We start from the raw sequence: 18,294 nt of genomic DNA on the forward strand, positions 1-18,294 counted from the left end.
GATATCCACACTAGTAGGATCTCAGTCTATCATACCTCTTTCCATTGCCCTGTATTGGGCTATTGCTCTTAAATTATAAATCACTTTTCTGGATAGACAGAAAAAGGACTGCAAAAGAGATACTTACAAAAATACATTTTTATACTCCATGTGTCCATTTACCACTAGGTAGGCACCAAACCGGAAACAGCCAGCATAGGTAAAGAACATCATTGCTTGTGAAAGGGCAAAACAAAAGCCAAATACATGTGCCTTCTTCACAGAGTTTCTGTAGAGAAAGAATGCATATTTTCATCAAAGTGTGCAGTCAAACTGAAGCCCTAGTACACAAAAAACTATTGACTTCAATTGATACTATTATGAATGGAAAGTTTGCATATGCTGAAACATTAACTAAAAACACATCTTCTCTCTTGTATGGCAATAAATTCTTATTTATACTAGAACAACAGAGAGAATAAAGTCTTGGAGCAATACCATCAATGTCACCCTGAGAATGGTTAGGAACTGTTCTGCAAATTGCGAGATAAAAACCCATCAGCCAGAGGAAAGAGCTAAGTAATATCTTTTATGTCCTGCACTGTGCTCCAACCACATGTATTAGTGGCACCCCTGCTTCTTTCCCATTGTATCTGTGTTAATTTACTTTTCTCATAGATGTCTGAAAAGGAAACATTCAATTCTGGAACAAATAAAACTTTAATTGGTAGAATCTATTTAGTTGCTTGCTTTGACTTTTGAATTTTGATTTAGTCCAGATAGACTTATATTACTTTATTTTCAGCCCCAAACCAGTAATTATTTGAACGTTTTCAACCTTACTAACACTTTAAAAAACGGCTAAATGTAATATTGAATTTACATTGAAAAAGTTTTAATTAAATATCCTAAACAAATCAGGTGGAAATTCAGATTGGACCACTTAGAAAGCTCACTTTAAACTAACATTTTTCCAAACCAAGTGACATTGCAATAGAAGATACCGATATTATAACAGAAAATTAATTAAATATTTTTTTAAAAATGTTGACTGGTGGTGATTGCATTTGTTACTAAAAATATGCAAAATATTGACATTAATTCTGTGATAATTAAATTATACTCAAAATTATACACACTACAGAAAAATCTATATTTGTCAAAGTAAATTTTTGCAATTTATTATGGATTTTTTTTGGCTTAGTTATTTTTATGATACCTGTATGGTACAATCAAATGTTCTCCATACATCGACTCGAATTTTCTTTCTCGGGTCAAGCTAACCACAGTTCTAATATTTTCTATTGCTTGTGTGGCAATCTGCAATAGAAAAAATGTTTTAAATAAAAGTTAAGTATGTTGCAATTCCTTATTCTAAATTAATAAAAGATTCAGTTGGAATACAATTTTATATTTTATGCTTTATATTTTGTTAAAATAATAGACTATTGATATAAAAATAAGCATTTTATATTTTTCTTCTTAGGACAATGAGATTTTCCTACAATGCTCAGAATTTTCTGTTAAGACCTCTCTAATGTTCTACAAATAAATGGTGGAAAACCATCAGACAGCAATAACAAATATAGAGAAGATACTCAACATGAATAATGGCATATTAGCATTCAAATTCCAGTCTGCTGAGTTTGGGCTATAATCAAAATGTCCAGGTTATTTAGGTGCCTTAGACCCTAACTGAGAGCTCAGCAGTAAATATTTGCTCTGACACCTTATTTTATCTTGCAGATTCTTTAGAATCATTTGTATGCATAAATGTGACCAGGGAGATTCAGATTAGATATTAAAAAAAAATTTAAAAATCCACTGTTAGGGTGGTCAGGCATTCAGATAGATTGCCCAGGGAGGTGGTGGAGCCACTGTCTCTGCAAATGTTCAAGAGAAGGATGTGGTACCTGGGGATATGGTTTAGGGGTCATTATGGTTGGACTTGATGACCTTGAAGGTCTCTTCCAATCTTGATGATTCTGTGAAAAGTCTCTCAAGGCTTTAATGCATTTTGCTATTATTACATATAATGTAATTTTAGTTTAACTAAGACCATAAAGTAAGGTTTTTTAGTAACCTAAGTTCAGCAACTCTTTGCAGAAAGCAATTTTTCCAGGTGGAACACTATTTTTACTGAAGAAAACCCCATTTTTTAAAAATTAATATTGAATAAAATGTCTGTAGTCCAGTGCTTGCTTAGGTGGCCTTGAGAAGGGAAACTCACATTACCATGGAAAAAAAATATTTCTTTAAGTTTTGGAAAAAATATATAAATATAAATATTTGTAACACCTGTGCTAATTCTTCACAATAAGCTGCATTAAGAAAGTCTTTAGTGTCTATTCCAAGAATTGTGAACTATTTTCTGTCACATCTAACAACAAAACAACATAAAATAAATGCTCATCCCTCAGACAGAAGCAGAAGAAATGTACCCAGTTGAAAGAAAAGAAATGGAATTGCATGACCTTAGAAAAAATTTCTTTTCAGCAACTTTTAAAAACAGTAGGACATAGGAAGAGATTTTAGAAAAGTTTTACCTTGAAGAAAGCAATATCTGGGAAGTGATGAAATAGTTGTTCTGTCCCAAAAAGATTTTTGGAATGAAGTGACATTAAATGCCTTCATTTAATTTGTTAAACAAGAGTCTAGCCTTCTTGCTTTTCAGTTCTCATCTTTCTCCTCCACTCAAGAAACAAAGAGGTGGCAAACAGAAACCAGTGGATATATACATATTATCACTGCAAACATTAATAAAATGAAGAAGGGGAGAGAAAAAAAAGAGCAGTGTAATAAACGTAAGATAGATGGCATGCCAAAAAAAGGATGACAGGGGAAAAAAAAAGGGAATGTCAAAATGAGGATGGTTGCAAAATAAGGAAAACAAAGATGTCTAGAAAAGGAATGAGAAGAGAATATGCCTGAATTGTGTTTAGCACATTCCAATATTTAACAACTACAAAAATATTAATTGCTTAATAACATAAGCCTTCAACTGTTATTGAAGAGGTGTGATGCTCTGGTGTACCTGGCTGTCTTTGGAACTTACATATTGTGAAATGTTCTGTATTCAGAAGTCATACATCCATTAACAGTGCTTTGGTAAATATAATGGTATACATTATAGAGAAATAGATTAATTTCTCAAGACCCACCTTTCCTGCAGTTTCCAGCTCTTGTTTATCTTTCTTAGCATGCCCAGCCAACATCTTCATTTCAATCATTCCTGCCACTGCAATGATGGGCACAACAGCTAAAAGTAGCAGGGTCAGCTGCCAGCCATAAATTAATGATATAATAATTCCAGTCCCCAGGTTGGCTATGTTTTGGGCAATTAATGCTAGTCTGACACCAGTTGCCTGGAGAAAGAAAAAAGGCATTTCTTACTAACATAACTGCATTTTAAATAAGGAAAAAAAATTTCACCCACAAAGTTCCTGATTCTCAAAACACTGCTTAGAAAGTCTTAACTCAGATTTGCTATTTTTCAAAATGGGAGTTTCTTAAATGCTTTTGTAAAACTTATCTAGATTATATTTATTTCTTCTTTCCCCATATTCTGTTTACATAAATTTACTCTGCAATTTCTAAATTCTGGTCTTGAAACTTCACCATGTACTCACATTTATATCTAAATATTAAAATCGGTCATATTTTCTAGATCACAGAGCTAGCTTTACAAGTCATCACACAGAGCCCAATGAAGAAAAAAATTAAATATTTAACTTTTCCTGTGGAAATAGAGCCAAAGATATTTCAGAATTCTTCAGTTCAGAAATAAAATTCAGCAGATAACTTCACGTAGCATAAACATTTACTTAAGCTTATGCAAATAATTACATTCAGTGTACTTCAGCTTGGTATTACAGACCCCTGAAAGAACGTCCAAAAAGTAACAGAGAAAAGGAAACAAATTGCTCACTTAAAAAAAAAAAAAAGAAATTTGTACATCCCAAAAAATAGCAGGAGATCATAAACTGAATAAATTTAGTTGTATGTCTTCAGGTGATTAAGATGTCTTTAAGAAGACTTCTTAGGTAAGAGATTCCCAATAAATTTGTTTAATAATGAAGTTCACAATACAGCACAATAATAAACTTTAGAAAAAATTTGTTTAGAAATTAGTCTGTAAACATAAATTACTATAATTTTCACAAAGTGCATCAGCACATTCTCTACCAGCTATTGTTTTATAGTCTGTTTTAGTCGTCAAAATCAAGACTGTTATCCAGCCGGTCAATTACGTGCTAAACCAAATATGAAAACTTCCAACCCAAAATTTTACTTACTCCTTTCACTTGAGAGGCATCATTAGCAAGTCTTGTAGTTAACGCTCCAGTTGTATTTTTAGGATTATCAAACCAGCCCATATCCTATAGTAGCAAAAATTATTTTTAAGATCAGGTTTTGGACATTTCAAATGAACTGCTAAATAAATCTGGTATGTGGCAGTGTGTCACTTCTACATATTTAAATAAGTTTATTCTGTCATTGCACATTGAATATGCTTAGAAAGAAGTGTAAAGTTGTGAATCATTGATGTATTCATTGTCACTGCTGAGAAGGAAGGGGAGAAGCTGAGAGATTCCCAAAAGCAAAATTTACCCTCCCTCACTGCTGCTCCTTCACTGAATCTCCTTGGAGGAGAGGGCTCTTTGGTTACACTCTCTCATGGTTGCAAAGCTGTTTGGGGAAGGGTTAAGTGTAAAGCATTTGCAGGTTAAAAATTAAATATTCCTTGTTTTGCTTCTTCCCATATTGAAGAGGCTTATTTGGAAGCTATAAGGCACCAACAAGCCAACAACAACAACAACAAAAACCCAAACGAAACAAAACTAAATGAAACCAAACTAAACCAAACCAAACCAAACCAAATTAAAAACCAAAATGGTCTGTCTGATTTAATTGTTGGGATCAGGTACACAGGTTGCACTATCTAACCAAATATCTGATTTAAACTGACAAGTGTACTATGCATTGAATGAAGTCCTGGTAATGTATTACAGGAATTTGTGACCTCAAGACACAATTGTAAGATTGCCTTCTCATTAGATTTTTAGTATGGCAGATCTATAAATCCTAATTTTTCAGACTACAGCAGTTTTCTGTCACATTGAAAATAGTCATGTTCATATGAATCAAATTCTGTGTCTACATGTAGCTTTATGTGCAAGACTTAAAACTCCATCTCTATCATAATTTGTATTTCAAAATCCAAACTAATCATCCTTAAATCATGCAAAATTAAGGCCAATTTAGAATTACTTCACAACATTATGTTCTATTTCTACTTTAATTCTCTGAAAGTGGTTTTACTCTTCAATACACAATTTTATTATTGCATTAACAAATGACAATTATAGATTTGGGGGCTTGGACAGAGACTTCCAATAAATTAAAAAAACCCCACATGTCTGTGCAGAGCACAGTTTAAATCAGACATCTAAAGTAAGAGTTACAATGGAAGTTGTGTTGCATTTCTTTAGGGGAGAAAGGGCAGAAGGAAAGCAAAGCAGGCAAATGAACAGATAATGGGATACTGCTGGTACACATCAACTTGTCAGGCCCTTGTAACTTGGCTGTAAGACGAAGTCATTGCAAGGAGTACATAAAAAGCTCTTGTATTGATTTAAGACTCTCCCTCTAAGGATACTTTGCCTAACCACATGTAACTAATCAAACTGGTTTCTAGTCTGATTTAAACAATCTTCTCTGTATGATAGAGTGATGTAGAATACAGTTATTTATACCAGTACCATCAATTATTCTTCAAAGCCTGGGAAATCAAAATATTTATTATCTTTACCTGTCTAAGCATTGCTTTAAATGCCATGAATCGAAGCCTCATTGTAAGAATTTCTCCAGCTTTGCCAAATGTGTAACCCTGTTTGAGAAAAAGTACAATGCTTAGTATAGTATTACACTGTTTGTGTTTATTCAATAAATATTTTAGATAAATTGCCTTTACGATGTCAAAGTAAAAAATACTGAAGTCCTGTATGCAGAAAGCAAATGTAAACCCAGGTTTAATATACATATATTCTAGTAGGTTCACAGTACAGACATTCAAATATTATTTCTGAGAAAAATATAGAGACCACAGCAATATTTCCCAGCACTGCTTCACCAGCTTGCTTTAAGGAGAAGGTCACTAATCAACCCTTTGACTTAATTTGTCTGAGTCACTCTAAGTCAGATTTAAACAAGTTGCATTTATGTCATTCATTTTAGATTAAAGACTTTGTAAAGCAACCTAGGTTCATTGAAGTCAAATGCATCAGTCAAATTTAAAAAAGTTATCTGAACATTTTTAAACTGAGCAAACCTATCACAGCCCTATACTACTCAGCCTTCTCAAGGCCTTTTTTGCTCGTGCAACAAGATGGTTCCACAAACAAAACACGTTTCTGCAAGAGACTGTTTATTGTGCTGTCCCAAGTGCACGTTATTATTTCACTCTCTGGGGTCATTTAACAGATAAAACTATACCAATATGTTCCTAAATTATAAACTGGACTATATATGAAAATACTTCATATGATTACTACTTTTTTTCTTTTTAAGTGGCACTATTGTAGCAGGTACAACCCTTAGTATTTCAGCAGGAGGAACTGAGTATCAGTGTGATGAGTGTTACCTGAAAAACTGGACCTGGGAACCTCTGGGGACTCCCGCAGGAGAAATGTGGGACGTTTCCTTGGGCAAGGAAAGGGTTAGGGAGGTAAAAAAACTGGAGAACAAAGGCAGGAGATTGATAGATTTTCAATTACTAAGACATTCAAATAAGAAAGGTTGAGGGTGAGAAGAGGCTGGTAGAATATAAAGGCTAGAGAGGCTGCCTGTTAGCTGGCAATGGAAAAAGAGTGAGAAAATCTAGAGTTTCGTGTTGAGAACTATCTGACTGTTGAACAAGATGGGAATTTCTGAAGTTAAAAGGTCTGAATAGGTTCAAAAGACTCTAAAACACAAGCAGCTCTAGGTCGCAAAAATTTCAGCACAAGACATATCTAGAACCATAAATACAGGTTCTGGTTTGAGTTGGAGACATATTATGAAGATGCAAAATTTTAGTATATTTCAGGTCTGGTTTCTAAAACATGATGAACAATTACAATAAGGTTAAAATAATAAAACATACCTGCAAAAAGAAAGTAAAAAAGGAAATGATCCCAAGTACTAAAAACAGCAGTGAATACAAGTTGCTCTGTTTTCTTAAGATGACCTTGTCAGACTCTGAAAAAATCTATAAAATAAAATTTGAAACAACGTTTTCATAAAATTAACTAACATTCTAAAATGCTCTCATCTTTCTCAGAAACTTCTTTTGGTAGTCAATTGCATTCATATGAAATTTGATCCTATGTTACATAATATTTAATTTATAACAAGCATATTTTTGTAGCAAGATTTTTAGCATTTTGTGTCATACAATTCTTCAGATTTTTGCAAGAGTGCTTCATCCACTCTCCAGCTTCAAAGTGCAGTGATTGTCTTAAACCGAATTTTATTAGAAGTAAATTCTGTGGGCTTATAGTTCTTTGCTTATTTTACTCCAACTTACCCCTATAATTTCAGAAAATATGATTGCAAATGCAGGTTGTAAAGCTCCATTAATAATTGCACACAAGAGTCCAGCTACAAAGTATGGCCATTCAGTTTTGTTCAACTTCATAATTTTCAGAAATGAAGCCGGAGGCAGTTCTTCATCCTAAAGAACGTGAATTGCATTAGGACAAATATGAATGTATTTGAAGAAATACTAAGAAAAGGAGAGATTAACAATCAATTTCCTATTACCAGAAGCTATTGAGCGGAAGAAAAATGTACAGTTCTTAATAATATGAATAAATGATTGTACCTTTTTTTGTTATTCTAACACAAGAAAGGAAGATCTGTACACTGTAACTACAGCTCTTATCTTTTTATTTTAGTTTATCCATATAATTTTTGTTGGTGAATACTTTGGTATTGGTCAGTGATGACTGAACTACTCATCTGGGCATATTGCTGTGTGTAATCCATGGCTTGATTAATTCAAGTAATTGTTCATTAAGTAATTTATAACAGCAAAATAATTGCTCTAAATATGAATGCCATCATATTTTTAGGAGGGGGGTTTGCAAGTTTTGTTGTAAGAGTTGTCATGTTGGGCTAAATATTTTGCTCCTTATCCAAAGATGAATGTTTAACCTGTATAGACTATGTTGGTATGGTATGTAAATATATGTAAGTACATTTCTTTTAAAATAAATTTATTTTCAATAATAAACTTATCATCTTTGTTACAGATTTTTAAATTAGCATTTTATTTCTATTATCATGTATGTTGAACCTAAAAAAGCAGGTTATGAATATTATCAGTCCAAGGCTATTTAGTATTTAAAAATTCTCATGCCTTCTTCATCCCTTTCCAATGCCTCCTTTTTATACCTTTTTCCACCAGGAGAATGAATTTAACAAACTTTGTTTAAAGGAATCAAGTTCACTAAGAGCTCTGCAAAGATGCTTACAGGTGAAGTTTTTTCCTCATCAGTTCTGTCATTTTGTTCTCCTGGCTTTTTCATGCTTCTCCGTGTTGATCGTCTTCTCAATCCTATGGTTAAGGATTCTTCAAATTCTGGTTCAGATTCACGGTTTTTGACACTACTTACATTTTCATAATTTTCTGATGATGGAAGTACATACTCATAATTTTCTGATGATGGAACTTCAGCTTCTATTGCCTAAAATTGGGAAGAATATGATGCTAAGATTAAATATGCATATGTTACTTCAAAGTTTCAAAATTATGAGGCAATCAAAGTAAAAGGAATTTTGTTTCAGTTTAAAGAGATATGGGGGAAACAATATATAATGCCTTAAGGAGGTATGAAAATCTGTCTAATATTTATTAGAGCTCTATCTTCAGAGCTTTCGTCACATGTGAGTTTTGCATCTCTCATGAAAGCTCTTACAGTAAGTGGAGGACAGGGGACTCAGAGTAGCTGCTCTATTTTTTAATGAATTAAACAAAAAGTTTTAAATTGAGGGTAAACCCTTTGCACTCTTCTTGGGACCTTTTAGAATGAGTTCTTGTGGGATGTACAGTTTATTTATGAAGAGATAAAACATTACCACCTTTACTGCAGAACACACTAAAAAATTCTTGACTTTAAATGGAATAAGGAAGTTCAGCATGAAACAAGTCAAAAAGAGATTTTGACTGTAAAACTAAAGCAGCCCAGAAACGAACCTTACCCTTGGTGGTACTTTTGCCAGCCTCTTTGAGAGAATAAATACATGTCTACCCACCCCTAAGGCATTTGATAGCAACTGGATTCAAAGTTGCCTTTAACTTGTGTTTCATTTTTTCCAGAATATTTTTATTTCTTACTGCTTTTTGCACTACTAATAAATGTGTCTCTTTTTAGTTGCTTTCAATTTTTAATTTTCTTTTCTCATTGTTTTTATTTTTTTTTCCATTTTGTATTTCCGCATTTTCCCCATGATCACATTTGTTTGCATACAAAGCTACTTTGAATCTAAGTTAATCAAATGCATTCTCCTATTAATAAATATTTAATTGGTTTGGTTAGCTTCTTCAGTCTGACATACTACAATGGCAGTTTCAGTTTCTTTAATGGACACAGTGGTTATGCAGTAAAACAAAGGCTACGATGAAAATCTGCTAAAACCTAATGGTCGCATGGGACACTGGGATGTAAGTATCAAACTATCTTGGTCTTCATTTAATAACTAATACATTTCAGAAATTTATTATAATTTGCAATCTCTTTTCTGTTTATATAAGTTAAGAATGTATTTTTGCTCTTGGCATAGCTGAATTATTTTTCTTTTTCCTCTATTTCAACACTTTTTATTTTCCTTAGAAAGGAATTCAGAGAAAGGATTACAACTAAACAGCTTAATATATGCATGCTCTATTCCTCCAGTGTCAGCTACTGTATTTTACCTTTTATCACACTAAGAACAGGCAATGGAATAGCGAACTACTGTAGTTATCTGCTCTACATTAACTGCATAAAAGGAAAACATAAAAGAATATTTTAAGTTTAAATACCTAGAGGATTAAAAATGTACTACCCAGGGTTTAAACAGGTCTTGTACCAAAACTAGTGGTCTTTCTCAAATGAGTACTCTCCTTTCATAAGTACACGAGTTTTTTGCTATTATCAAAATATGCTGCAGAATTTCTCATAGCTCTGCTAAAACGACTATGGATGTGGGGAAAAAAAAAAAAAAGAAAATGAGGCAACAGCTAGAGACAATTTTACCTGCATGTTAACGAGTTTGTAGTAGATTCCCTTTCTCTCAAGCAATTTGGCATGGTTCCCTTGCTCTGTGATGACTCCACCTTCGAACACAGCTATCAGATCTGCGTTCCGCACCGTTGACAGCCGATGAGCTACCACGACCGTGGTGCGTCCTTCCCTTGCCTGCAAACAGCAACGTTTAGTGGGAGTACTTATAAGTAATTGCAAAAACTGTTCATCTTCATAGCAGAGTTGAATAGGACCTAAAAGAAACACTAAAATGGTTCACATAATAACATAACTGAAAAAAAAAATTAAAACATATTCCAATGAGTTCCTTAAAGCAGAAATATAATTTAAAGCTTGAAATTTAATATTAGAGATCATCCTTCACTGTGACACATCAAATTTTGATCAAAAACATCTAAAATACCCCTGATATATAAAATTTTAGAATATTATAAACACTAACATTTTTTTAAATGCTAGAATTTTCTAGATTTAGGCCCATAGTTGCCCACTTAAACCTTAAAATCCATGCAGAATTTATATTCAAAAACATTAGAAAATATTTTACACTCACTTTTAAAGATAGCAGTGTTTTAAGCACTAAGTCATTGCTAACTCAAGTGACTACAATAAAAATAAAATTCTCTGCAATTTCACATGAATTGCATTGCAACTAAGTACCTTTCTTTGGATATTTATAACTATAATATACTTAATGTTTCAAACATCACAGCTTCTTATTTTAATTATGAGGCTGCTTTAAAGTGATCTAGCAAATTTGAGTTTAAATAATCAAAATAATGATCCCAAGTAATGGAATCCTGTTGGAACCTGGATGGAATTAATCCTCAGTGATGTCCATCAAGAGGTCCATACTGGGACCCATACTATGCAGTGTCTTCATCTCTGATACTGATAAATGGGATTGAGTGCACACTCAGCAAGTTTACAGGTGACATCAAGCTGAGTGGTGCAGTTTATTCACTTGAGGGGAGGGATGGCATTCAGAAAGTCTCTGACAGGCCTGAGGAGAACCTTGCGAAGCTCAGCAAGGACAGGTGACTGACAACAATAGGAATGGCAGTAAGACAGATAATGGACGAGGATGGTATTTACACCAAGAAAATGTTGATTTAAGCTTAATCATGCAGAAAGTATGATTCCATCTTCTAATTTGAAATTATTTCTCCCTGTAATACCTGCAAAAATTCTCCGTATGAAGAATATTTGCCAAATCAAAGTTTATAATATGTGTTTTTATGTGTCTCTATTTTCAACAAACGTCCAGGAAAGAAGTAAATATTAGGCTCCTGCTTACCATGCTTCATTTTAAAACACTACTGACCTTGTCCAGTGCTGCCTGCACAACTGATTCACTCTCAGTATCCAAAGCTGATGTTGCCTCATCAAGCAGAAGAATTTTAGGATTGCGAACCAGAGCTCGGGCAATTGCTATTCTTTGCTTCTGGCCTCCACTGAGCTGTGCCCCTCTTTCTCCAACCACAGTTTCAAACTTCTACAAGACAAACACATGGATTGAAAACACTCAGTGGCACAGTCCTTCCTCTAAAGATGTCAGTAATGCCAGAAATGCCAGTAACAACTTCTTTCTCTGCAGGAATAAACACCTACTTGGATAAAGCTGACTAATCATCTGTGTTCCTGGAATTCTAGTAGGTCTTCAAATGACAGCCAAATCATTGCCTGAAGCTATGAAATTAACATTATTTTCAAAAGCTGTGAGGAAGCTCTGCATAGCTCTGCATATTCACAGGTCCAGGGATAGCTTCTTGTCTTAAGAAGCATTCCTTCTGAGGAGCTATCAATGTAAGAGACGAAACCAGGGATGCGGGACTCCAGACCGGCTCTTTAAAATGCTATTTATTGTATCCAGATGATGCAGCAATTCATGGATCGTAGGTAACAAGAGCCAAGCCCACAGCTTGTCAGCCTCAGCTGTGGGCTTGTCTGAAGCCAACTCCAGTTCAGGTTACAATGCATTATATACTTTTGTTCTGCAGAACATCCTAATACCTGACAACCAATCAATACCTTTACCTTTTACCTATAGCCTATCATAATTTATAACATTACCATATTCATGTTACTATTTTCCAATCACAAAATGCTAGTATGTTGCAGTTTAAGCTAGAAGTTGTTTTTCAGTTTTCTTGCAGTGGAAAATTCTAGGATCTTTTTTCTACTTTTAACATTGGCATTTTTGTTTGCCCGTGAAATATTTTTGCTTGGTAAAAACATTTTCTGTTTGAGTGGGATTTATCCTTTGCTCTAAGCCATAAAAACCCCTTCCAACTCGCACACTAACATAGCTTTTGCCTTCTAGTTATCCAGTAAAACTGGCTCAGCAATTTTTTTCTTCTATATCAAAACTTGCTTTCATTTCTATTCCTTCTTCAGATCCTACATTCAGAGATCTTTCTGTTAGACATACACATCTGTGAGACCTTCCTGTCAAACCCCTATCCATCCCAACAGAATAAGAAGCTTTAGAAGAAATTATTTCAGCAAGAGAGCTGATTTACTTACATTGGGTAGCTTCATGATGAAGTCATAAGCATTTGCCTCCTTAGTGGCTTTTTCAATCTCCTCCATGGTGACGTCCTCACGGCCATAACGAATATTTTCTGCAATAGAAGTGGCAAAGAGCACGGGCTCCTGATTCACCACACCAATGACTTCCCGCAGATACCTCACGTTTAAGGTCTTAATATCCTGCCCATCAATGGTAACCTAAACAACAGAGAGCAGACAAAAATTGTTTACTACATGTTTTGATCAAAGAACCTCTCTCTCCATGCCAGCATGTGTCATTTTTAGAGAAGACTTCACTATGTCATTGGAAAATTGACAAGAGTGGTGAGGCTGGAACTAGGCTTTCAATGTATGTGACCTGCAGAGCAGTCATCTCACTTGAGGTGTCTTACCGTGCCTTCTTTGGGATCATAAAATCTCTGGATGAGCTGAACAGTTGTACTTTTCCCACAGCCACTGCCACCAACCAGGGCCACTGTCTGGCCAGAATTAATCTTGAGATTCAAGCCCTTCAGTATCTGTCCATATAAGAATGTTGGTCAAAAAACACAACAGTATTTAGAACATCAAGGTAAAATTAAAAGACCAAAATAAAATAACCTTCATGTTTCTAGCAGAATCTGGTTAAAAAAAATTATGAACATGTGGGTTTAAATTTTGGATAACTGATGACTTCAGCTTAATTTTCCTTATAATTACATCACAGTTGGTTCAGTATCAATGTATTATACAACACACTTCACAATTACCTGTCTCATGAACCAGTTCATGTGACAAAATAATACTACTACTGCTCACAACTAAAGTATAATATGGATACAATACAATGCAAAATTTCTGTATTATGTTGCCTCACCTTTTTCTTTAATGCATCATGCAGACTACAGGGAAGCTATGTAAAAGTCATGATAAAATCTAAACATATTTCCTTTCTGCCTACATAAGTAAGAAATGTCACTTTATCAAGGTCAGTGATTTTCCTTCAAGGTAAGGAAGGAAACAGTTACATAGTGCAAAGACACTCTCCATGGAAATATTTTCAAGGATTCATATCATCACTTCATTAAGATTCTGAATATATGGCAGTGCTTGAAAAAAGAAACTTACTCTCTGTCTAGACAGATACAGACCTCTATTCCATATACAGCAAGTCCTTGCTGGAGCTGCTTTCTTTTTTTTTTTTTTCTTCTGGTTCAGACACAATCATAACAGAGCTGCATTATTATTTTAAAACTTACTGTGTCATTTTTATTACTATATACAAACAGTTGAGCAGGATTTAAAATTTAGATTCTGATAGAAATATACATTTATGGTTTTTTGCATAGCCACACTAACTAGAGCTTTAGACAAAAACTCATTCAGGAAACTTAACATGTTTACCTAAGGTGGAAAAAAATCCAGCTAAAATCACTGTGATGACATGGCAGTTTTACATACATTAGAGAATCAACCTGAAATAGTTAGAATTTCAAGAAAATTTAACTTATGTGACTTTTTAATGTTTTTTTTTTTCCAACACATGATCTATATGTTCAACTGTAATATACACATAAAGTTTCAATTACAGTACCTCAACATCTGGTCTGGATGGGTAATTGAAGTAAACATTTTTGAATTCCAAGTTCCCTTTTATGTGGTCTGGTTTGTAACCAGCCTCTGAATAGCTGTCAATTTGAGGTTCCTGTGCAAAATAAAAAAATAAAAAAACCCACAAATTTTTTTTGTAAAGAAGTCCTTGAGTGCACCATAATTCTGCAGAACATTAAATGCGTTTTTAAGTAATTTAGGTGAGATTTCTGAAAGGTCCAAATTGCACAATGTTTTGTTCCCTCACTGCTACATTGATGATATGCTCATGGAAGAATACTTTTTAAAATTTTTCTATTAAGCTTTTGTGTGAATTTAGTTCCTGTCTTTAAAAATAAGGGTCTCTTACCTTCAAAAGAAGTTTTGAAATGATAGTGAGGGCAAAATACTCACATTGTCTATTATATTAAAGATGGTATAGGCAGCTCCTCTTGCACTAGCAAATGCCTCTATGCTTGGAGCAGTCTGTCCAATACTGAAAGCTCCAATCAATACAGAGAAAAAGACCTGAAAGAAATGTTTACAGAGGCATATGTTCATTCTCATTGGAGCATAAAATTTTATTTATTCATTTATTTATATTAGCTGGTTTTGGGTAAGGTGGTTCCATGTCTGTTCACAGAAGTTTAAGGAATCTAAAATTAAAGCAAAACTGAAAAGGTCTCTCATAAGCAGAGAAAAATATTAAGAAAAGGGCTTTTAAAGGTTCAGATGAGAACTGAGGTGCTATACAACATTTATTTTGCAAATATCTTGAGAAAAAGTGAAAAAGTGACTCAGATTTGTAAAATTTATGACAAAAAAAATTAGAATTGTACTTGATATCTCAGGATTTATTGCAGTAATTCATTCTTTGGCCAAAGACCAGAAAGTGTATTACATATCTTCCAACAGAACAAAAACAGATAAGCAAAGCACCAGCATTATGCTTTCAAAGAAACAGTGAAATAGAAGCATAGAAATCCAAGTTCTTCATCACAAAGTAATAAAGGATCCCCTGCTTCAGTGAAAGAGAGTGAAATGCAAGCAAACAAGAAATAGCAGCAGAAGAGAAAAATAAACAATTTTCTTAGAATAGCACAGTTTATTGCTCTCAGTTAGTATCAAAACAAAAGCAATTAAACCACACTGCTCAGAGGTCATAACTTATGGTAGTCAGAGGAAAGTCCATCCCACCCATCATCTCGAACAGGGGTTATTCACAGATTTTACACATGATAATGCATCATCCATGTTATAAAAACATCGTTCAGTGAACTTCAACATAGACAATTTGCAATAGAATTTGCTAATACTTTGAACAGAATAAATTACACATAAGGTCATGAACTTCACTGAGAGGTTCCATGTGCCAACCTGCACAAAAGGCTCAAAGGAGCCAAAAAGACACGAGAGACGTTTTTCACAAACTTCAGTGATTCATAAATGAAACAGGTAGTTTAAAAAGAAAATATAATTATATGCATATGGTCACTAGGCTGGGTTTCATTATAGTTAACAAAGTTATTCTTCTTACCCTGTTTATTTCATGTTTCATACGAAATTAGAATGGTTTCCACATCAAGAGAAGAATTTAAGCTATTACTTAAGTGTTATGGTTTTCTTCCTTCAGTTAGATGGTGGCATATTTCCTAGTCACAAGTATATTGTTATTTCCCTCAATTTCTAAAAATATGGAGAATTGATTCCAAGCTTTCATGGTGCAAAACATTAAGAAAATTATCTACTTAGACCCACAACAGCTGAAAAGGTATTTGTTTCTGCATCCTGAAAATGTATTCAGCCCTCTGAAAACAAATAGCAATTAGAAAGGGTATTGAATTTCAGTTTTTGATTGAACTGTTTCTATATCAGTTTGATCTTATGAAAATCAGAAAATATATAGGAACAGTTGAAAACCATATATATTTTATTTGGGTTCATATAGATTTTGAGATTCTGTAGAAACAACATGGAGGCTTTTGTGGTGAGAATCTTTTTGTTAAGAAGGGATGCTACTTTGCCAATCTTGGGACATAATTCTCATTACAGTCAAATAAATTCCCATTAAACACTTTAATGTTTGTTCTTTATTATTTCTCACTATTACTGAGAATTTACTCATTAATACTTACCGTAAGAACTTTGCCAATAGTGTAATCATCATTTAAGATCAAGGTAGTTCCATACCAGAATGCCAGTGCATATGATGCATATATCAGTAAGAAAGCAGCACCCATAGAAATATTAGCTGTAATAGCCTTTCTTATTCCAATCCGTTTAGCATCTTCTAAATTTTTATGATATCTGGAAGAAAGATAGAAGTTCAAAATAGACTCACACTTGTACAACGATAGACAACACAAAAACTCTGTGGATGGATTAGAAGAAGAATGTTTACAAAGTACAGCATAAATATATTTAATAATATATCTAGTACAGCTAAAATACTTAACTCCAAGACTGTATAAGGGTCAGGCATGGACTTTCTAAGGTAACCCCTAAAAATGCCAACATTAGTTAATTATAGAAATAAAAGGGCATTGCAGTTCAGGGACTAGCATTTAAGTTGCTTAAATAACCTGCAGATCAGTGAACTTTGATTGTGAACCACTCAAGATAAAAGGTTAAAGTATATCACAAGATCTTTATTTTACAGTAGAGTTGAAATAGAGATACTGTTCATTAACATCTTCACAAATACTGAGTAATCAGATTAGATTACCAAGGATATCATCATCCCTTACCAGAGCAAGGTCTTCTTTTGTCTAAAGCTCTCACAGTAAGATATTTGAACTAGTTTGCATACCTTTTAATACAGAGACAACATATCAACTCTAGAAAAATAACTGTCTTTCAACATGTACCAAACCTTGCTAAACAGCCTTTAACAATCTCTCATTAACTAAAAATGCAGAAAGCACAAGACTTTCCACAGAAGATATACAAGAAGATCTCAAACCACTTGAAATTATTATTTTAAAATCCACTGGTGAAAGCAAATATTGTTCTTACCTTTTAATTTCTTTTTCCTGTCCTCCAAAAGCTATTACAGTGCGGATTGCTCCCAGAACTTCTTCTGCAACAGCACCTGCTTTTGCATATGCAGCTTGTTCTTTGTCAGTGAAAGCAGAGAGAACCTAATACAGAATCAAATATTTTAACATAAAAAAACCAGAATAAGCTCAAGCACTCATCATGGCTTTTATCACAGTTAGTCTCTTCCAATAGGAAGCCTTTTTGACTATATTAGGTATGGGTGCAGAATGTCCAATATCCAAATTCTTAAATATGCTGTGAATTCAATCAAGTGATTCCACATTACACATTGTAAACAGCTAAGGCCTGGACTTTCCACTCTGCTTTCACCCAGTGCTAGGGATAAGAAGAGTACTTATAGTGAGCTAGTGTGGTTCTCCCCAGGCAGACCTCCTTAGGTCATGTTCATCTCTGGCTACCTTAGCCAGAGGGTCCTATAGCTTAGACTGTGAACATGGCCACAGTCTGTGAAGACATAGCCAGCTGACATACATGGCACATATGTCTCTAATCCTACCTTTTCTGCCATATACTCACTCAAGACAGAGAAAGCTTTCATGATCTTTGAAATGCAAGGGAAAGGAAATACCATAAAAATGAGAAGAATTAAAAATGTAAGTCACTCTAGTCCCATAGAAATTTGCTCCTTTTCTCATCTAGGTCTGTACAGAATTTCTTACCAAATCTGTTAATAACTATGAAAAAACTCTGTATCTGAGACAAAGGTTTTTTTCTAATTTATTCTCTTATTTTCCAGGAGGTGCAATTATTCCTTTCAAGACGAAAAGTACTTGTGCAGATCTAAGTTAAAGAGTTGCAGGTATGGATTCTACACATATATCTTGCTTCCTTCTCTGTATGTACTGTATTATTAGAAACAGCTGCA

General features: G+C 34.0%; 1 protein-coding gene across 1 annotated transcript in view; it reads right to left on the reverse strand.

Moving 5' to 3' along the window:
- ABCB1 (ATP binding cassette subfamily B member 1) overlaps nucleotides 1-18,294 on the reverse strand; it is a 34,877-nt gene that overhangs the window by 6,367 nt on the left and 10,216 nt on the right. The window contains exons 7-22 of the mRNA XM_062494675.1: nucleotides 17,385-17,509; nucleotides 16,505-16,676; nucleotides 14,784-14,897; nucleotides 14,374-14,484; nucleotides 13,193-13,318; nucleotides 12,795-12,998; nucleotides 11,593-11,763; nucleotides 10,260-10,421; nucleotides 8,496-8,708; nucleotides 7,547-7,693; nucleotides 7,124-7,228; nucleotides 5,792-5,869; nucleotides 4,275-4,358; nucleotides 3,141-3,344; nucleotides 1,199-1,299; nucleotides 128-268 (exon numbers count right to left, since the gene is read on the reverse strand). Coding sequence (XP_062350659.1) covers nucleotides 128-268; nucleotides 1,199-1,299; nucleotides 3,141-3,344; nucleotides 4,275-4,358; nucleotides 5,792-5,869; nucleotides 7,124-7,228; nucleotides 7,547-7,693; nucleotides 8,496-8,708; nucleotides 10,260-10,421; nucleotides 11,593-11,763; nucleotides 12,795-12,998; nucleotides 13,193-13,318; nucleotides 14,374-14,484; nucleotides 14,784-14,897; nucleotides 16,505-16,676; nucleotides 17,385-17,509 — 2,258 coding nt within the window. The remainder of the gene's footprint in view (nucleotides 1-127; nucleotides 269-1,198; nucleotides 1,300-3,140; nucleotides 3,345-4,274; nucleotides 4,359-5,791; nucleotides 5,870-7,123; nucleotides 7,229-7,546; nucleotides 7,694-8,495; nucleotides 8,709-10,259; nucleotides 10,422-11,592; nucleotides 11,764-12,794; nucleotides 12,999-13,192; nucleotides 13,319-14,373; nucleotides 14,485-14,783; nucleotides 14,898-16,504; nucleotides 16,677-17,384; nucleotides 17,510-18,294) is intronic.

Source organism: Cinclus cinclus, chromosome 1 (genome assembly GCF_963662255.1).
Source record: "Cinclus cinclus chromosome 1, bCinCin1.1, whole genome shotgun sequence".
Taxonomy (NCBI): Eukaryota; Metazoa; Chordata; class Aves; order Passeriformes; family Cinclidae; genus Cinclus; species Cinclus cinclus.